The sequence below is a fragment of the Agelaius tricolor genome, unplaced genomic scaffold, assembly GCF_023055355.1.
Source record: "Agelaius tricolor isolate 1412-34295 unplaced genomic scaffold, bAgeTri1.0.p SCAF_3, whole genome shotgun sequence".
Lineage (NCBI taxonomy): Eukaryota > Metazoa > Chordata > Aves > Passeriformes > Icteridae > Agelaius > Agelaius tricolor.
Window position 1 is genome coordinate 26,104,845 of NW_027269263.1, and position 21,925 is coordinate 26,126,769.

A 21,925-nucleotide genomic window follows, 5' to 3' on the forward strand; every position below is an offset into this window, starting at 1 on the left:
GACATGAAACTACACACTCAATAACCACTGTGGAGGCAGGCCTTGCTGCTATAGTTGGGCTATAGGAATGAATGCCCATTTGAATGGGGACTACAGGTGACAGTCTACAGTTGGTATTCTGGAGTAGCCAGTTTGGATGGCTTTTTCAGCCCAATATGGGTACTCAGGGATCTCTGCAGCAGTCCTTCTGGGAGCTAAAATGGCTTAGGGGAACAATCTAAATCTTTGTAGATATAACAAAAGAAATCAATGTTTTTGTTTACTGCCATCTCCTGATCAAGTGGACTTCAAAAGCCCTTTCATAAAAGAAGCCAGAAGGAAAGGTATAATGAAAACTCCCAGGATGTGACAGACCACTTGTTGTGCAACAAAAGATGTCAAAACATAATAAGCCAGATTGACTTGCTGCAGCTTCTGACTGATGCAAGGTTCCTGGTCTACAACTCTTGAAAGAGACCACTGAATTCAACACTGATGAGCATTTATTTGAGCCAACTGTGCTTCACTCTGTTGTTGCATCTCACAGACTTTCAAGAAACTTTTGGCCTGTGTTTTCTTCCGTGTATGCCAGTCCTTGAATGGACAATCTTCTGTGAGAAGTGTAAAAGAGAAAAAAAAATGGGGGTGAAGGCAGAAACAAAGAAAGAGAAGCAATTTAGCATGCACTGTAAGAAAATACAAAATTTTCCAATTACTTTTGTCTTGAGGGTATGGCCCAGTGAAGATACTTTGATATCTAAATAAGGATTGGAGTCATGGAGTCTTACTCCTAGATTTGCCATTGCCAGAGAACTTTACTTTCTACCAGAATACAAAGAAATTATGTCCTGTTTTAATCTGGAAGAAAACACTTGACAGGGAATCATATGCACATAGGGTTCTATTCCTGGCTGTGCTGCTGGCCTGCTTAGTAACCTATGGGAAATTAGTTCAATTTTCTGTGCTTTTATTTCCCCTAAATAATGATGCACATTCTTAGATGTTACTATTACTATGAAGCTGTAGTAATGTCCTAGTACGCTCATGCAGTAGTTATACTCCAATGTTTACGACATTCCTCTTTCTACTGAAAAAGAAGGAGGTTCACTAACCAGGTGTTATTGAGACAAAGATCACAGAATTGTTAGGGCTGGAAGATCCTATTTCCAACTCTCCTTGCCAAGGCAGGGACACCAGGAGCAGGTGACACAGGAACATGTCCAGGTGGATTTTCAATGTCTCCAGAGAGGAGACTCCACAACCTCCCCGGGCAGCCTGTTCCAGTGCTCTGCCACCCTCTACCTCAAGAAGTTGTTCCTCATGTTGAGATGGAACTTGTTGTGTTTTATTTTATGGCCATTGCTCTTTGTCCAGTTGCTGGGCACCACTGAAAAGTCTGGGCTCTATTCTCTTGAAATCCACCCTTGAAATATTTTTATGTATTGATGAGATCCCTTCTCAGCCTTTTCCTCGCTAGACTGAACAGGCCCAGCTCCCTCAGTCTTTCCTTCTTAGATGTGCCAGACCCCTCATCGCCTTTGTGGCCCTTTGCTAGACTTTATCAGGAGCTCCTTATCTTTTAGGTGCTGATGTTCTAAGCTATCTTTGAGGCAAGTTTAGGGACTCTCACGGAAGCTAACAGTCAGGGCCGGGCAGACTGTTTGGCGCTGACAGCGCACACACAGCGCCCTGACGCTAGCTCCATTGTGCCGTGCGGGGCGCTGACCCCGCGCGCCGATCCCTTTATCCTACATTTCCCGGCGTCACGCGCGCAGGGCGGTGCCGCAGGAAGCGCGGCGCGGGTCTTTCCGGCCGTGCGCGCGCCCCGAGCGGAGGCGCGCCCCGAGCCTGCACCGACGAGACAAGATGGCCGGGCTGCCCCGCAGGATCATCAAGGTACGGCCGCGCGCCCGGCCCGCCGCGTGCTGCTCCGCCATGCCCCGCTGGGAGCGCCGGGCGCGCCGGGCCGGGCTCCCGCGCCCGAGGCAGCGCTGCGCCGCGCCGGCCGCCGCTTCCGGTGCCCGGGAGCAGGGCCGCGCTAGGGCAGGGCCGCCTCCCCGGCCTCCTCCCGCCCCTGCCGGGCGAGGGGCGCCTCGCTGCCGTCCCGCCCGCGCCCCCGCCGCTTCCCGCTGCCGCCGCCGCGGGGGCCCCCGCCCGCTGTGTCGGCGTGCGCGGGCGGCGGGAGCGGCCGGGCCCTCCTGGCGGGCGCGGGCCCGCGCCCTTTGCGGGGATTGCCCGGGCGGCGGCGGCGCCCCTCGGCCCCCGGTGCTGCGAGCGCTGGTATCTGCGCACCCTCCGGGGTCCGGAGCTCGAAAGACACCGGGCATACTTCCCTCCATTCTGCCCGCCCTGCGGCTCCTCACCGGGAGCTTCCGCCAGGCCCCGGCTTCCCGGCGCAGCTCTCGGCGTGCTTGGGCCGGGGGAGGGCGGCGGTGGCGCCCTGCGCGGCTTCCTAGTGTGCGGTGAGGGACAAGCCACGGCCAGCAGTAAGCCTGGGCCACAGGGACATCGGCACCGGTGGTACACGCTGGGACAGCCTGGTTACTGCTCCGCTTGCTCGGAGCTGTCGGCCCTTACCCATTAACGTGCCGTGCTGGCCGGTCGGTATAATGTTTCGACTTTGATTTGCCCAGCTTTGCAAGGGTTCTTAACTTTGGGGTACTTTCTGCAGATCCTCCGAGTTCAGTTCCAGCCTAAGACATAAGTAAGTTGGGGTCACTTACTGGAGATAGAGGTAGCTGTCTTGCAAGCTATGAAAACATAGCTCGGTCCTGTAGCTCACGTGGGTGCTCCTGCTGTGCTGCTGTCTCCTACTCAATTTGTAATGGTGCAAAATGAAGCCCTCGAATGGGTGACCATTCTCTTTACAAAAGTTATTAAATGATTCCACTAAGGTTCGTTAGCCCTCACAGGAAATGACAGCATCCTCATAACTTGTTACAGTGAATGGATGTTAGTTTTTAACACTGAAGCTCTCTCGGTTGGTAACCACTGTAAATAAATGAATTTATAAAGTGTTAAATAGTGGACCAAAAAAAATACAATTATTTCGTCTAAGAAGTCAAGTTATCAAGTAGATGATAGAGATGACGAGGTAAAATAAGGCAGAAGTAGCATTTATCTTCTGTGAAACAGAGCTAAACTACAATTAGTGCTCAGAATTGTAAGTAGTAAAATTAAAGAAGGCCAGTCTTACAGATTTTGACACCTAGCCAGCTGCCTGAGTGCACAGCCTGCTAATCTGAATGTATTTCAGGTGTGATAGGGAGCAGTGATTCATAATACAGTGGAACTGGTGTTTATCACAGGGTTGCAGTAAGAGCTCAGTCATGAGGCTGGTGTCTGCATTAAATTTTCATTGCTCTTGACACCTTCCCAGAATACAATCAAGAAGTGCACCTACTTAGGCTGGTGCGTAAATTTTGTTCTTGGTACTTTTGTTTTCTTCATGCTTTCTAGAAAAAAACGCTGGCACAATTTACAGAACTCACTTCAAAGATGTGTGGTGGTGTGGGACTGTTTCTTTTCCTCTTGGAAAAGAAAGATGGAGAGCTAAAAAGAGCCCTAGAAACTCCAGATTTTCTATGAAGGATCCCCCTTAGACATATGATGGGTTGGGTATTTCCATGTGTGCATTGGAAGTTGTCTGCAGCCAGCCTAGAGTTATTAAATCTTGGCTTGGTTGTGTTAGATGATCAGCTCTTCAGCTTCTGTGCTGTGCATGCCTTAGGTTGCCACATGTGCCTATGATCTAGGGCTTGAGTCTGACTAGTTACTACAGCCTCAGAAATGTGCAAAGTCATATCTTGAAATATCACAGCTGCAGAGGTGCAGTCCCAGAAATATGCCTGCTCAAGACTTCAGGAGTCTTCAGTGAGAATTGTCATGCCAATTTTGACTTTAGTGTTAAATTTCCTATTCTGGATGCCTTAGAGGGAGGGGAGGGAGTGAACTCAGTTGCTAGTGAGAATTTGAAAGATCAGGAAAAGAAATGGAAGAGAGAGATGAGAAATAGCTGAGTAACGGTAAAATCACTTCAGTAAAGAAAATTAAATCTTCATGCTATGTGCAGTAGTAAATTTAATGATAATGAAATGGCGCAGATACTTTTAGGAAAAGATCTTTCTCCCTTTTTGCCACATGCCCCCTTTGTGTTGTCATCCAGGAGAGACCATGGATGGCTGCTTGGGGCTAGGAGAGTGTATTTGGACTGTAATGAAGTCCTGAGCCTGGTTGGCCGCTCCAAATGCAGTTGGCATTCCCTGTCTTGAGCGACTGCTGGCAGATGGCCGGGCTCAGGTTGACTTGCAGCCCTGTGCTCCTCAGCCTGTGCCTTTGCTATGCGCAGGCTGTCATCCAGCCCAGGAGCAGAGCAGGAGCTTTCCTTGCAGTGGCAAGAGCTCTGTTTATGTTTCCAATACTTTCTTCAAAGTCAATGAAAAGGTGACAGTAAGGGTGTTGTAAAGCAGTTGTTGCAGAAGATACAGAATTATTTCCAATTTGCTGTCCTCAGATTACTTAGAAATGGACTTTAACAAAGTGTCTGTGGGAATGGTCTGTAAGTTTAAAAGATGACTTGCTTTAGAATTATGACTGTTAGCATGTTACAAATGGTGAGTAGAGCACATTGATGTAGTTTTGAATCTTTAAAGATGTAATCAGAATTGGAAAACCTTGTGTCTTGTGAATAGAGAAGAGGTATTTTTGTTTTCTTCAGTAGTTCAACACCAAGGGTCCTATGAGAATCATCTTGACCAAAAAAAACCTATTAATGTAAGATAAAATTAAAATGTGTTATTGGCACGTGTCACAGATGCGTGGTTTTTGTGCTGTAAACTTCTTTCCATAAAGTGACTATTTTCCAGTATTAAAAGGTGAGCCTTTGCGACAGACAATAAATAAGCCCAGTGACTTTTACTTTCAAGCACTTATTACATTGATTCTTTCCCATGTTGCAAAGTCACGTACCTCCAGTCGAGTAAGGAATTGAATTGCATCTGAATTTTTTTCTTGGCTGACATTCAATCCACCTCATTGCTGTGTCAAGTGCAGTCAGAGTATGTGAATGGAATGGATAATATTGTCCCATATCATCTTTTAAAGGGCTTTTTTCTCTGCTGTTTTTATTGCTGCAGTGATCTCATCATTCATGATTTGATGCACAGGTCTCTAAGTTGACTGTAGCCAGTTGTTATTAGCGCTTCTGTTACAATCACTGCAGCTGCTCCTATCATGAAGTAACCCTCTGAAGCAGTAGCTGAGGCTACTTCAGATTTTTTTTTTTTTCTAATGAATTTATCAGTGTTGAATTACAGAGGCTTTGATTTCCTCCCCTGCACGATACTGTGGTATTGTCTGAGATATGCATTCCTTGCTATTTACTGTGTGAAGCTATTTCCATTATCTGCAGTGAACTCCTGCTTGCTGTATTTTTTGAAACTCTGAGAACATTTGGATTGCTAGCTACAAAATGCTGCTTCAAAATGTAAAATTTCTGGGAGCTTTTATGGAGATTCTCTTGGTGTGTGTGATGCTAGGCTCTTAGAGCATTCTATAGTAGAGGCCAGTATAATCAGCCTTATATATTTGAGGTTTTTCTCCTGTATAAATCAGGCATTTAGTCTGCAACTGGAACTTTCTAGAAGTTCTTTAAAAGTGTTACTGGCAGCCAACTTGAAGTTTCTTACTTTTTCTTGAAAGCTTTGGATTTTTGAGGCATGGACTTGTGTCTCCACATGAAAATTTAAGTCACTGCTACCTTTTGGTTTCTGTGACGTCTGACCACTTTTTTATTTCCTGAATTAAAAAAAAACAAAAAACAAAGACTTGAGGTAAACCTAATACCTTTTTGTGGTGTTTTGTATTTCTTTGGATGGTGGTTAGGTTCAGAAAACATTACTTCTGAAGAATGCTGTTCCTTGACATTTATCAGAGAATGTAATGTCTCTTTGCATCTTGTATGCCATTTGAATCTTGTGGATAACTTAAAATTTGATAGAAAGGTGAAAATTTTGGGAATTTTCAGAGGTGTTTTTGTACTCTTCTTAAAACCATGTTCTCCCTGCTCCTGTTTCCCCCTCCCCCCCAGGTGCAGAAAGATAGTACATGTGCTGTTTTGCAGCCCTCACTGAGTCTTCTTGCCAGGTGATATGGTCTGGGCTGGCTGGGATAGTGGTAGGAGCATACAGGCAGGTATTGGGAGCCTGAAGCTTGGCAGAACAAAAGCTTTCTGCAGGTAGGGCAGGGAAGCTGAGAAGAAGGCTCAGGCCCAGAGGATAAGAAAACCTTCCTGTTAGGTCTAGTCTAAGAAGAAAATGTGGTGTCTTAATAACAGATCTTTCAAAGGACACTGGTAACTTTTCACAACCTCTTCCTTAAAGAAGCTTTCAGTAGACCCTGTAGAAATAAAAACTGAGGAAAACCCCAACAAATAACCCAGATAGAGGCAATAATCCTGTTTGGACCATCTTGTATAATACTTGAGCAACTTTCAGACACAAACCTTTAGTAAACCAATGGATTTTTATTGCTTTGCATGCAGTTGTTTATACTGTATATGTCTGTTATGTTTAGATGGCTTTCAGAGTATCATCAAAATTTGCTTTGTGTAATAGTACAAAACAAAATCACATTTTTTTAGTTGCTTATGACTGGTGAATTAATAGTGAGAAGCAAGTTGCAAATTTTGCATAGATGGTGTGGTGGATTGACCCTGGCTGGACACCGCTCTATCCCTCCCCTCATCTGAGCAGGGGAGAGAAAGTACAACCAAAGGTTCCTGGGTCAGGAGAAGCACAGGGAGGGATCATTCACCCACTGCAGTCATGGGCAGAACAGACTTGAGTTGGGGAAATTAATATCATTTATTACCTATCAAAACCTATTAGGTTAATGAGAAATGAAACCTAAATCTTAAAACAGCTTCCCCTGCACCTCACCCTTCTTCCTGGGCTCAACTTCATTCCTGATTTTCCTCTCTCCTACCCCTCAGCAGTGCAGGGGAGTGGGAAGTGGGGGTTGTGTTGAGTGCATCACACGTTTTCACTGTTACTCCAGCCTCCTTAGGGGCAGAACTCTCTGTACTCTGCCTGCTCCAGCATGGAGTCCCTCCATGAACTTCTCCAACATGTGTCCTTCCCACAGGCTATAGTCTTTGTGAACTCCTCCACTGTGGGTCCTGTCCACAGGGTGCAGTCCTTCAGGAACAGAATGCTTCAGTGTGGGTCACAAGTTCACGTGGGTTCCACATTGTGCCAGCGAACCTACTCCAGCATGGGCTTCTCTCTCAGCATGCCAGATGCTTACTCTGCTGTAGGCTTCCCACGGGGTCACAGTCTCCTATGGGCACATCCACGTGCTCCAGCACAGGGTCATCCATGGGCTGCAGGGGAGTCTCTGCCCCCATACCTGGAGCACCTCCTCCCTCTCTGCACTGACCTTGGTGTCTGCAGAGTAGTTGTTCTCACATAATCTCTTTTCTTTGTCCTGCTGCCCAGGTTGTGGGTTTTTTTCCCTTTCTTAAATATATTACCTCAGAGGTGCTACCACCATTGCTGATGGGCTCAGCCTTGGCCAGGGGGAGGTCTGTCTTGAAGCTGGCTCTGTTGGGCATGGGGGAGGAAGCTTCTGGCAGCTTCTCACAGAAGCTCCTCAGTGGGCCTGCCCCACTACCAGGCCCTTGCCATGCGCACCCAGTATAGACAGCATTTGGGCAGAAGCTCAGTGTGAGTTACTGTGTGCATTAACCACACTTTGATTGTTGACTCTGCACCGTGTATGAGTGCAGGCCTCCAGTGCAAATGTGCTCCATCAGGATAACTGCAGGAGTGGTTTACACTCTTAGCTTAGTGAATTCAGTTATGCCTTACTTTACAATAGCTGGAGATGCACCATGAAAAGCTCTATCTGTGTTATCACATAGATAATCCTTTAGGAATTTGCATAGGATCTCAGATTCGCAGTTCCAAAATCCTGTAATCTGCTGTGGAAAACTCGAGAATGAGGTCATTCTCGGGGGAGGTGCTGCTGACCTTAAAATGCCCCTCTTCATGTTACTGCTTGGCTACAAGGTCTTCTTCCAAGAGTGGATACATTTTGGGTTTTTTTTCCTCTTTTTCTTCTGGGAAGGCACTGTTACTTGGAATACATTTGCGTTCATCTCATCGTAAGTGGTTTTGCAGTGGTTAAAATTGTGTGGTGATGGGATTTAGAGAGCCAGAAGTGTGTGAGAGGATTGTGAGCAATCCAGAGTTCATTCACAGTGCTTGCTTAGCAGAGCTGTAGTGTCAATTTTTTGGACAACTGTCTGTATGTCGAATACTAGATAATGTTTTCTGAATCTGCTGTACCACTGTTTTATTCTTTTTTTTTATAGCTGATGCCTTTGACATGTTGACACTTTGAACATGTTTCCTTGCCTTTTTTTTGGGAGGTGGTGTTGGATACAGTTGGAGCTAGTGATGGAGCCTGGGAATCTACAGGGTGGTAGAAGCATTAATGTACAAGAGACAGTAGTCAGTAATGAGCCCAGGAAGTGGGGGCATGTGGAATGCTGACTCTTGGGGATTATATGGCAGGGAAGAGAATTCATGTGGAGGCTGGCTTTTGTGAACCAAAGTGTAGCCTTCTATTTATGATGTTTGTCCCTTGCTTTACGGTTTAATGGGTTTTGCTGCTAATTCTTTTTTTCCTTGTCCTAAAAGGTAATGTTATTTTCAGAAGATTTTCTTCAATGAAATTGTTTTACAGTTATATAATTTTAATGTAAACATTCTTAAATCTCTCTGACAATATGACATCTGCTTAGGTAACCAATTTGTTTTCAGTAATGCTGGTTACAGCCAGTTCTTTGCATAGTTGTAGCTAATGAATTGATAGACCCTGGAAGAATTTGTGCCAAAATGTGATGTAATGCAATACTAAGTTTTGAATTAAATCTTTGTAGTTTTCTGAGGCAGCTTTACCCCTATATGTAAAAGACAGTTTTGACTGATAAGTTTCACTTTTTCTTATTGCCTCCCCCTCAAAAATCAAAGCAAAAATATGCATGCTTTTTTACCTTCTTGTGTGCAATTTATCACTCCTCAGTGAAGGAGATCAGTGTGATCTTCCCCTTTATCACAGTCAAACAGGAAGGAATTGTCATTTGGCAAGTAATTATAACTTGTCACTGTGCCAACATTAGTGCTTTAACTAAAGCCTTAAGTCTCTATTTCATACCCCAAAATGAATCTGGACTATTGGATGTAGTTGGAAGGTAATGACACTGGTAACTGGCAAGGGTTACCTGTGGTCAGAATGAAAGTATGAAAGAAATGTGTTCTCTTATAATAACTCTACTCTGAGTGTGTAGTCTCAGTTGAAATGCTGCAGTTGGTTATTGTACTTCTGTTTTTTGCAGAGAGCTGCCCAGAGTGAAGAAGTTACCACTTAGTGAAGTTGCTTAATCAGAAGTTTATGAAGTGATCAATCTGGCTCATTCTTGTAGCAGCCTCCCAGTACCCAAAGCAGGCCTACAAGAGAGCTGGAGAAGGACTTTCACAAGGGCATATAGGGATAGAACAAGGGGAGTGGATTCAAACTGAAAGAGGGCAGCTTTAGATTAGATGTAAGGAAGAAATTCTTTACTGTGAGGGTGGTGAGGCTCTGGAACAAGTTGGTCAGTGAAGCTGTGGATGTTCCATCCCTGGAAGTGTTTAAGGCCAGGTTGGATGGGGCTCTGGGCAACCTGACCTAGTGGGAGGTGTCCCTGCACCCACGGCAAGAGAATTGGACTAGGTGGTCTTTAAGGTCCTTTCCAACCCAGGCTCTTCTGTGATTCTGATTCAGGTTGAACAGCCTTACTGTATGAACAGATTCAGCTTGGATTGTGCTGGCACAAAAATTTTTGTGCCACTGAGGTGAACTTAGGCTGAGGAACTGATTTGGCTCAGAACTCTGCAGTAAAGGTTATTTCTTAAACCAAATCAGTTCTGTGGTCTCATCTGTTATTTGACTTTGCAAACATTTGGGCTGATGAGGGGAGTATGTGGAAGGATGACTGTTCAAATTAGCACTGCTGTTGAGAAGTTAAAGCTTCCCATTTGGGCAGACTTGCATTTTGTGAGGAAAGGAAATGGTGGAGGTAGTTACAGACGTGAGTGAAGTTAATCAAGAAGGACTGAGAACCATGCTGGAATGGTGGGTAGAAAAGCAATTTGACTTAATTGTAAACTCAACTGCCAGTGAAGAATGAAACAAAGGACTTCCACTCTCAATGACTAAAAATTAGTGGAACTTAGGTGTAATTAAAAAAAACAAACAACTCCTTTGATTTTTGCTATTGGTAGTGTCTTTTCATCTGTTTTAGAAATCTTCCTGGAGGATTTGGCAGCAAATGTCTGATCTCCCTTAGGAAGCAAATACTGAAATAACTGATGAGCAATCAGTTAAACTGAAAGATCTCTCTTTTTCCTCATCACATTTTCTCCCACATAAATTGTTATGTGTGATATCCTGCAAGTAATAAGTGTTATTATTTCAACTGTAGCAGGAAATGGAGCTAGTGGTTTTAATTTTAAGTCTGTCATCTCTTTCTCAAAAATTCTTAATTTTCGCTATCATCTGTGGAGTCTGAAACTGTCTACTTCATTCTCTCTAAAAGTGGTTCTGGATGCAACATCTCAAACACAGATTAAAAAGTACTGTGTGGTTTATGGTGAGGTGGGCTAACCTTGGCCAGGTGCTCACCCAGTACTCTCCCAGTACTTGGCCAGGTACTCTCTCCCCACCTCCACCAGGCAGGAGGAAAAAATAAGAAGGAAAAGCTCATGTGTCAAGACAAAAAGAGATCATTTACTGATAATCATCATGGCAAAACAGGTTCCACTTGGCAGACATTAATTAATTAATTTGCTTCCAGGTAAGATAGAATTGGATGGTGAGAAACAAAGACAAAATTAAAACAGCAGCTTTGCCACCCTTTTCCAGTACTCAACTTCAGTCCTTCACTTCTTGCTCCCCAACTTGCCTGTCCCTGATGGATGCAAGGGAGTGGAGAATGGGGGTTTATGGTTAGTCCACAGCAGCTCCTCTCTGCTGTTCCTTCCTCTCCACACTTTTCCTGTGCTCTGGAGTGGGGAGTGGTCCAGTCCATGGGATACAATGTGGGTGTGTGCTCCACTGTGATCCTTCATGGGCTACAGGGATCTTTGCATCTGTGCCTGGAGCTTGTCCTTACTGTCCTTCTCTGACCTTCTTGTTCACATTAGTTTTGTGCACAATTTTTTTTTTTTTTTTTACCCCTTGCTGTTCCCTCTGTGTGGTGCTGTTTTCTGTCCTTTCTTAAGTACGTTTTCCCAGGTGTGTACCAGCTTGGCTGATGGATTCACCCATGTCCTTTGGCATGTTTTTGGAGCTGGCTGTGTCTGGTGAGGTACAGCTCCTGGCCTCTCCTCACAGAGGTCACCCTTGGAGCCCCTCTCCTGCCAGCAACTTGACACATACAGCCTGTACAGGTCCTCAGTTGGTAATGCAGTTGAATTAGATCATACCAAATAAAAAAAAATGTTGTAAGCTGATGTGGATTTCTTTCAGTTGGGGTGCCTTTTTAATTTTACAAGTAATGCTTCTTTTTTGCCCTTTTGGGACTATTCCTACAGCGTTGCATTGCATCCTATTGTTCCTTTTGTAAATGGCCAGGGTTACCAAAAAGTTTGGTAACTGGCTGTTTGGAGACCTTCTCCTGTAGCACCTGTGGAAGAAACTTGTCAAGGGATGTGCAGATTTTTTTAATTTGGTACTGGTGGGAGATGCTTTTATCCACAGCCAGTGCCAGCTGTTCCATGGTTTCTATTGGAAGTTCCTGTCCTCTGCTGGATGGCAGCAGAGTGTTTATGTTGTCAATCAGCATTTTTCAGATTAAAGATCTACTTAAGAAGACCTAGCTCACTTTTCCTGAGTTGCATTGAGAATGCTGTCAGGCTGTGCTTTCTCAGTAGATTTGCAGAATGGTAATTTCTGGCAAGGTGGCAGCAATAAACACTCATACTTAAGCTGTAATTCCTGTTGTAGATTAAGTTCACATCCATCATCTGTATTCCCTGATCTGTTCAGAATAAAGGTAGATTTAGTTGAACCTACAAGTAAGGGTAGATTCTGCCTACACTTTCTTAGTGTCTGACATAGATTAGAGAGGACTTGTACCTTGCCTTGGCCTGACAAAGTTGTAGGAGTGTGATACGGAAGGAAAATTGCTTGACTACTGCTTAGAGAATTGAGCTAGTAAATGTGTTACTGAAAATATGGGGAAAGAATCATTCCCCTGAGATTTTTTATAATGGTGTGGTATTGTGCTGTTTCAGATATTTAATAGCTTTAAGACCTGCAGTGTTTTCTCTTTATATAAGAGACCTTTAGTAATGTTTTGTGTTTTGAAGTTTCAGAATAATTTTATCACAGATATGTCAGCCTCTGAATGATATTATTTCTTTTTAAGCTACTAGCATAAAGTTGCTAGCCATAAAGATGCTTTTCTGTAGTCTTAGTGTTATTAAAGGTTCTTAGATAACTGTTATAGATATGCAGAGTCTTTGGTGTTAAGACTTTTATAGATGGATGAAGACTTTTAATTTAGTAGTTTACCATCAGTTACTGAGATTAGCCTAGTTGGTAGTTAAGCTTCTTCCTTTGGAATGAGGAGGGAAGGCTCTGCATTTCCTTTTTAGGTTGTTACAGAATAGTAATCTGTTACACTGGTATCCTGCTGTGGTTACACTGCAGTCCCAGCTCTTTAAACCAGCCCTTTCAGCAAAAGGAATCTTCTCCCATCCTTCTGAGAGCATGTGTTTGCCCCCTGCTTTTTATTGGCACAGATGTTTGTGTGGAACATCTGGTGCACTGCATCAGGGACTCTTCTCTCTTGAATGACTTTTCCCCTTTTCTTTTCTTTCAGATTGGGCCCTTGCTATGTTAGACCATGAAGTCAAGAGATAGCTATACAGCCAAAAGTAAAAGTGCATAATAGGCTGAACTGGAAAAGCGTCACAAATTTGGTTTTTTCTTTCCTTTCTGCAGTGGCTGATCATTTATCACCTTAAAATATTCAGACCCTGTAAGGTGGTATGATTTCTCTAAGCTACCTTTGTTCTAATGGATTTTACAAAGCTCACTAGGTGATTTCACAGCTGGTATTAAAGGATAATGTGGACCAGAAGACCATTCTGTAAAATAGTGTGTTCCTTCAATTGTAACACTCACTGAGACCACAGTATTAGTGGACTGATAAGCAGCATGTTTTATTTATTAAAGTAATCTGCATAGCAGTAATATTGAGTGTGAAATAAGAAAACTGGAGTATCAGGGAAATGAAATGCAGGTAGCTGAATTACTAAGCAAAGCACATTTGTCTAGAGATATGGAGCTTGGATTTCTTCTCTGAGCTAATTTGTGCTGACTTCCCAGGCAAGCTTCTCTTAAATTCTAGTGGCATTCACACAGTAGCTTTAAAGGTCACATATTTTATGGGTGCTCAATATTGATTTGTTCCTAACTGTTTTAGCCACGTTGCTTGGCAGGCAATGTAAAATTTGTGGCGGTTAACTATTGCCATAGCACAGGGAACAGAATTGCACTATTTTTCCAAACAAAAAATAGTTCTCCTTTCTAAAAAGCAATGAAGAAGCTTGTAAAATTGTCTAATTCCATGCCAGAATCTCTTCCTTCAGTACTGTGGTGGTCTCTGTCAGACAGAGAAGCTTTGCAGTTCAGCTGCAGTGACTCTGGTAGGTAAGAAATAACCTTTGGGGTTTTTTTTGCAAGTACTTGCATAGGTGAGTCTTCTGATTCTGGTATATGCTGCTTTTGTATTTTGGCACTATCTATTTGTAGTTATTTGTTTGGTCCTGCCTTAGTCTGTTGATAGCAAGCAAGACTTCTGAAGTAGCTTTTTGTTTTTCAAAAGGGCAGCACACAGAAATCTTTTTAGTTGTTTTGACTAAGGCCTTGACAGCTTGAGGCTTTTGTAAACAATTCTGCAAGGCTGAAAGTGATTGAAATAATATAATTGTAATGGATTCCTCCTTTGTATGCTTGCTTATACCTCCATGTTCATTAGCAGTTGATTTTCCTGTATGTCTGTATGGAAGCATCTTCTAGGCTGTTGCCTTTACTTCCTTAAAGAAGTGCTCTGTTTTACTCTGTATGTATGAACAAGGAGAATCCTGGTGGTTATGTCTGCTTTTCAGTAACATTTTTCTCTGTTTGACTGAAAGCAGAATAACCAAGCAATAGCTCAAAGAATGAATGAAACCTACTCTCCTGCAGATCCATCTCTCCTCATTGTGTGGCTTCTCTTAGTCTTGGCAACCTCACCCCTGCCTCCTGCTCTGCTGGTCTCTTCTAAAGATCAAATGCTCTCTCTTCCTGAGGCTTCCTATCCTCACATGTTACTGTAAAAACAGGTTGAGGGTTTCTTCCCCCTCAGGTATAATTAGTTTTCAATTTAATGTCTTCATAGAAGAATGTCTGTGCAGAATGTCAGCTACACCATCTGTCCCATCAGTATCATCTGTCACTCTGCTTCAGGCCACCTGTGTTAATAAGGAAAGCTTTGCTTTTGCTTGTCAAAACACCTTCAACACTTCTGTGTTTTCTAACCACTTAATTAAAAATAAAAAAGGGAAGGCATAAAAAGGGGGGAGGTATAACCAGTTGTGGTTGTCAGATGTGTTTTTTTTTCAAGTATGGACTGACATGTATCTTTTCGGGTTTATTAATTTATTTTAGTCAATAGAAACTGTTTCATTGCTTGGAATTGGAAAAAGTGGAGTAAATACAGGAAATCTCAATCTAAAAACATTGCAGAGTATGACAGATAATTGCCTATGACAGCATGGGAAACTTCACTGAAGGCTCTAGAGCTTTCAAAATATGTGCTGAAATATCTTCTGTGAAACTTCAGTATGCCAGAGAAGAGCTAATAAAAACCACTACATAATACAATTCTGGAACTTGATGGGAGTTTGTATTCTTGTTGGAGACAAAATTAACTGTTCTGTTGTAAAAACAGTTATTGTGAGCAGCAGAACTGCAAAACCCAGTTTTCTCTGAATTTATTATTTGTCCTTTGTAGCATGTTTATACTTGTGTGTTTCAGCTCTTTTATCCTTATTGTCAGAGATTTTTGCTGGGCAAAGGTTATACTTGGTTGGAATAAATTAGCCAAACAGCAGTGGTAGTGCTGGAGCTGTTCATGTCTTCCTCTCCAGTAGCACTGAGCTTGGTTATCCTTAGCCATTGACAGCTTACAAAACATACAGAACAGTTGAACTTGGACGAAGGGTCTAAAGGCAGTTTTGGGGGAAAAAGAGGAAGTAACAGAGTGCATAAAACTCATTTCCTCAGTTAAAAAAGTGTAAGAAAAGTAAGTCTGCCTAAAAAACCACAGGAAGTCAAGTATTGCATGTGTTCAATCATCCTGATGAGTTAATAAAGGAGGTAAATTAAAAGTTTAATTAAAAGAAATGAAACATTTATTTATTTATTTAAATGTGTTTGGGAGACTTATTTTCATTGGGTAGCCATCCTCTGGGAATTAGAGAATAAGATCAATGTGTAGTTCAACATTTCCTTGTTTTGTCCACATCTCATCATTTTCTCGAGGGTGATGTACAGGGTGGTAGGTGGTTATTTTTTGCAGTGGCTTTTTTTGTGTTTCTTTTTGTTTTGTTTCTTTTTGTTTGTTTGTTTTGGGTTTTTAATTGGTAATGTACACTTAAAAGAATTAAAATCTATAAACAGGTCAGCTTCCTGACCTGTTTATATACTGTGACCAGGTGTATAACATTGCCTGTATACTCACAATTTTTTCTGAAATATGACTTATTTTTGCAAGTTTCATGGCAAATCAAATTTATTTTAGTATCAGCCTGTCTGCAACTGTCCATCTTATCCTAAAATGTGGAAATCAAGTCCCCATAACCACTTTAGAATTGGGCCTAGTTGTATATTTAAGCATTTTATGTGCTTAGACCTTACACTGTAACTTTTTGATTAATTTCCCCCTTTCTGTTCCTTCTCCATGGTGTCCCCCCAAATATATTTAAGATATTATTCTTAATGTCTCCATAATTGAAGGACAAATTATTTATTGTCAGAATTTAGGAGGTACTGATGTATTTAAGTACAAACATTGCACATTCTCTCAATAAACAGCATTTTTGCTGTGTTCATTGCAGTCTAACAAGCTTATCTGTGTTATACAGCTCTAAAAAGCTGTTTTCTGAAGCTTTTGCACAAAGGCAGTGATGTGTGTTCATGGGATCGTGGCCTTTCATTTTGAGTGTTTTGGAGAAGTTTAGCCTGGTGCTTGCTCTCTGCTGCAGTGGAGCCTGGCAGATATGAAAGATGAGTGTCAGCCAGTTCCCTCACAGGTGTTCATCCTCATTTCTGTTTGGAAACAGCTTCAATGGCACAGATAGTGATGGAGCTCTGTGTGCAGTGCAGGAAGCAAGGTGTGCCTCTTTGGAGTTTTCATCTAAGATTAATGTTCCCCAAGGGGCCCTGTGGGCTCAGAGTAGGCTCAGTACTCGAGTGGCTGTATGCAGCACAAACACTCTTTGGCAACCCCTTTTTCTGGGGTGTTTATAGCAAGGTGACCACAGTCACAGAATGTGGGGGCATGAAGGGCTTTCTGAGCAGGGTGACATGCTCACAGTGGTACAACCCCTTAGGTATTATGGGGTGCCTGCATTGAAAGAATTGTTTTTCTCATCTGTGGGCTCTCCTGTTGTTTACTGACAAATGGTTTTCAGCGGCAGAAGGTGCAGCTTGCAGCCAGGCACTGCTCCCTCAGATCTGCTGGCAGGTAGAAGTGCTGATGCTGCTGCCAGAGAGCTGCTGATTCTGGGCTATTTTAAGCCAGGATTGGCTCCCCAGTGTAGTTACAGTCAGCATCCTGGCATAACTAGGGATGGGGGATCTGGGGACTGGGGTGACTGAGGGGGAGCTAGGGACTGCTGAGATCAGCCCAGCTATTAAAATGTGTTATCCTTAATATTAAAAAATGGTCTTTGAGTGTGCCCATCAGAACCGAAGCCACGGTTTCCTTACAAGCACATCTCCGGCAGAGTCCAGCTGTGAAAAAGTTTAAAAATTGGTCTTTCCCATAAGTTCCTCATTTTTAAGTTTTCAGTTGGCTCACATTAGTTTATATTTAGCATAAGACACTTTCCTCTGCCAGAGCTGTCCAACAGTATATGGTCTTTCATAGGCAGAAACCCAAACTGTCCCATTTACCTGAGGCAGCACTCATACTGACAGCTTGCTGAAACAAACTGAGAATGGTTTATGCATTTCAGGGGTTATCTGTAGTTTCTTACTGACTTTTCATACCATTGAATGTAAACTATCAGAATTTGTTATGACTGCTTTTCTACACAATTAGTGTACAAGTAAATAGCCAGCAGAATACAAATGAGTAAGTTATAAAGTTATGTTTATAATATAAATATACTCACAGAAGTAAATGTAGACAGCTCTAAGAGGCTTGGATGGCCTTCCAGTGAGGTAAGTGGTGTCTAATGTCTATGCAGATAAGTAGACAATATGTAGTTGCAACAAGGAAGCACACCAGTTATATTTAGTTTTAGGTTTGCAAATATACATAGTAATAAATTTTATATTATAATTTGTAGGACCATGACAATTCAGAGATGAGTAATTGGATTTTGGAATTAATTACTATGACTTTACTTCTTTATGTATTGATCAGTTTTTGTAAAATGTTATTTACCTGCATCAGGACAGCTGTATCACTTAAATGCTATGTACACTTATTTCTGCAAGAGTAATGCAGCAGTGCAGCTAGGTTTGAAGAATTATTTAGCTAGGTAGAGGTAATCTGTGTGCTTTGTGCTTGTATAGAGACTTACTGTATTGGAGAGAGGCTGACTATGAGGGTGTGCATACTGACAGGACAAGAGAAATGACTCCAAACTGAGAGTGGGTTTAGATATGATGTTAAGAAGAAATTCTTTACTGTGGGGATGGTGAGGTAGTGGAACAGGTTGTGCAGAGAAATTGTGCATGCCCCATGCTTTGAAGTGCTGTTGTAGACATGTGGAATAAATATGCTATAAAATTGAAATAGTAAAATAATGTTACACCTACAAGTTGTCATCTTCTGTCAGTAGAAGCAGGATGATTTTTCTTTGTGAAAGCCAACACAGAAAGGTGGTGAAAAAATTAAGTGTACACAGTAAAAGCACTCTTAGAAGGAAAGAGGAAATGGGACTAAAATTGCGTGAGGAAATGAGGCTTTAGCAGGAGTTTTTTGTCCCTGCCTAGTGTCCTTTTGCTCATTTTGGCCTTGGTGTCTTTTTTTTATAAGAGCTAGAATGGTGCCCATAAGACTTGTGAAGACAGGCAGCAGAGGAAAGGAAGATGTACCTGCCTTGGTCTGTCTGCTCAGCGCATTAGCAGGGTGGGCAGCTCTTAGCTGTGGTCACAGCTTGGTGCCTGAGGTAGGATTGGCAGAAGAATGGAGCAACAAAGAAACCAGGTCCCTGTAGGAGACTGGCCTTCCCTTATTTTGCTGTTTACAGAACATCTTGACTGTCTTCTACTGTCTGTTAGGGTGACTTGAAACATGGTTATATGTAGGCTGAACGTGCTCACACCAAAGCTATTTGTGCATCTATATGTCTAAATATATAAAACATCCTTAAAATACACCTTTAGTGTTGCAGAAGTGTAGCACTTGAAATTCTTCAAAGTTGGATCTGATTCCGGTACAAATGTTCAGCTTAATAAACCAGTCCACTCTTGTTAAGAGTAAGCCTTGAACACTTTCTGTGGGTGATTAATCCCTTTGGCTTTTCACTTATGGGAGTTTTTATTTAAGGTAGAACGGGAAATGCTTTTGGTGTTTTAATTGTGGTATTCTTTAAAGTGCTTTTAAGTATATTGAGAAAAACACAGCAGCTTGGCAATAGTTCAATCAAAAGTTAAGAAAATGGAGGCAGCTGAGTTATCTATTACTGTGTGTTACAGAAACACACAGCAGGTGAGGATCTGAGAGGAGATGGGTACTAGTTTACCCCTGCCTCACCTCCTTTCTGCAGATGTTCTTTGACTTTGAGGAATGTAACACAGTTTCTGTGAATATAAGCTAAATGAGTGCTTGTTGCTTTTGAAATGGTTTGTACAGGTCTTATGGTTTCTATGTTTATTTTAAATGGGTTTTATTTGTTTCATTGTCTCCTTTTCTTGTAGGAAACCCAGCGCTTGCTGGCAGAGCCAGTCCCTGGGATAAAAGCAGAGCCAGATGAAAGCAACGCACGCTATTTTCATGTGGTCATTGCAGGTCCACAGGATTCCCCCTTTGAGGGTGGGACATTTAAACTTGAACTATTCCTTCCAGAAGAATATCCAATGGCAGCTCCTAAAGTACGTTTCATGACCAAAATTTACCATCCTAATGTAGACAAGCTGGGAAGAATATGTTTAGATATTTTGAAAGGTAAGTGGTACTATGTTTTCTTTCTTCTTACCATATTAAATACAGATGTTTGTAAGTTGACCCTAAAAAGAGTTTTCTTGTGTTTAAAGGATATCTTGCTTCTTGTTTAATCTGGAAAAACTTGCTATTTCTGTAGACTGTGGTGAATATGGTGTTTCATAGTGCTATAAATGTTTCTTCAGATAAATGGTCCCCAGCTTTGCAGATTCGTACAGTTCTGCTATCAATCCAGGCTTTGTTAAGTGCTCCCAATCCAGATGATCCACTAGCAAATGATGTAGCTGAGCAATGGAAGACCAATGAAGCCCAAGCCATAGAAACAGGTGACGTATCGTCTAACTTTTTTTTTTTCTCTAGGTTTAGGAATGGCTTACTCTCTAGATTTTTTTTCTCTAGGTTTAGGAATGGTGTGTAAAGCCTGACCTCTAGTTTTATGTCTGCAACTTACAGACATAAAGAAGAAACAAAACATTACTGCATACAGTCATAGTCCAGGTGCCCTGAATGTGCCTGCAGTGGTCTATTTTTAAGTCTGCGAGGCCTGATAGAAGAAGAAGCTCTCTTGATCTGTTTGATCTTGGATTTTGATGGTCCTAATGTGCTATTCTGTCTAATGGTCCTAATTTGGTAGTCTGTCTAATTTGGAGTTCTGGTAAAATGAAGGCGCATTCTACTGCTTGTCCTCTATGGCTTAAGGAATGGATTAACAGGTTCTGGAAAGTACATCTCTGATATTGCATCTCTGCAGGCTATAGTGGAATGCAAGAGTTGCTATGTTATGCCTCTTCACTTTTGAATCCGCTACTGTCAGACTGCTTCTATAATATATAAAAGTTGACAGCTGCTGGAATTCAAAATTGCACTTAAAAATCTCAGAACTGATACATTTTGTGTGCTTGCAGCAGTGTTGTAAAAGAGATCTTTAAGAATATGAATTTAAAATTACTTTAATCAAGCCTGAAAATTGGATCTTTTCTTAAATGTGTTTCTTTTTCTTTACAGCCAGAGCATGGACTAGGCTATATGCCATGAATAATATTTAAATGCGCTTTGAACATCAAGTGTGCATCACTTCTCCTGTTCTGCCAAGACCTCTTCCTTTTTTTGTTTGCATTTAATGGACACAGTCTTAGAAACATTACAGAATAAAAGCCCAGACATCTTCAGTCCTTTGGTGATTAAATGCACATTAGCAAATCTGTGTCTTGTCCTAATTCACTATTGTACCGCATGAGCAGAGGCTAGAAGTATCATCTGGATTGTTGTGAAATTGTTTGAAAGCAGCAGCACATCTCTGCTTTTAATCATTTTTCCCGTCATGGTTTAAGTATAAGCACTGTGAATGAAGGTAGGCAGGGTTAGCTGCAGGGCTTTTTGTTTTAATTTTGTGGGCTCCTCCTCCCTTTTTATGGTGATGCTAATTGCATTGGTAAAAGCAGCTAACCAGTTATATTTTAGAATATACCCTCTAGCCCAGTCTAACTTAGACGCTGTAGATGGACAAGCTTCATTGTTTGAACAAAAAACGGGAACATTAAACATCCATCACCTTCACTAATACTATAGTGATTCTGCTGTCAAGTGTAGAAAAATCCCTCCAAGAAAAAGCTTGTGACCATTTTGTATGGCTTGTCTGGAAAATCTCCTGTAAATCTTATGTTTTAGTAAAATATTTTTTGTTATTCTACTTTGCCTTTGTATAGTTTATTTTGCTGTGTTTTCATTTCTCTGTGACAATCGTATTTAAAAAATTGAGTCCAGAATTGACAATTTTTCTTCACCAATCTGACAGATTTAACAGTAAAGAAGGGAAATTCACAAGGGTTTTTTTGTGGGTTTTTATTTGTTTTTCTTCATCTATTTCCTGACTTTTTTATTAGTTTGTGTTATGTGGGTGACCTTACATGGCCAATTTAATATGAAATTGCATTTGGAGTGACTTTTAGAAACAAGTCTCTGATGGAACAGTTGTAACCTTAATTTTAGCAAGGCGTCGATATGTGTTTTCATGGATATAACCAGAATGAAGTAGGAGGTGGAGAGCAAACAGCAGCACTAATTACGAGTATCTGCATAGCAGCACGGTTTTCTAACTTCTTTAATTCCTGCCCTCTATTAACTTGAAATTCCAGTGTGTAGAACCACTGTTAGAGCCAGCTTATGCATTGACTGATGTCTGCTTAGCCCCTTACAGCTAGCAACTCATACCACTGGTTTTTCTCTACAAGCCTTATTAAGCTACTTGCTTGAGCAACTTGGTCAGCTTAAAGAGCAACAAAGCTTCTTTATTGGAGGGGAGGAAAGTGATGAAAAAATTCCTTCTCGTCCTTGTTTTTTGTGTATGCATCCTGTCTAGAAGTCCAGTATCTCTTCTGGGAACCCATCTAATTGCTTCCCTTCATTTCTTGTATCTCTGTTCTCTTCCTTTCCCCAAGCCCTCTCCCTCAC

At 41.9% G+C, this 21,925-nt stretch overlaps 1 protein-coding gene across 1 annotated transcript; it reads left to right on the forward strand.

The window, feature by feature from the left end:
- The first annotated feature begins 1,728 nt into the window (after nt 1-1,728).
- Nucleotides 1,729-21,164, forward strand: UBE2N (ubiquitin conjugating enzyme E2 N). Its single transcript, XM_071423290.1, has 4 exons — nt 1,729-1,875; nt 19,231-19,477; nt 19,660-19,800; nt 20,480-21,164. Exons 1-4 carry the CDS (start codon nt 1,846-1,848, stop codon nt 20,518-20,520), a joined length of 459 nt encoding a protein of 152 aa, XP_071279391.1. The 5' UTR covers nt 1,729-1,845; the 3' UTR covers nt 20,521-21,164.
- The last annotated feature ends 761 nt before the right edge of the window (nt 21,165-21,925 follow it).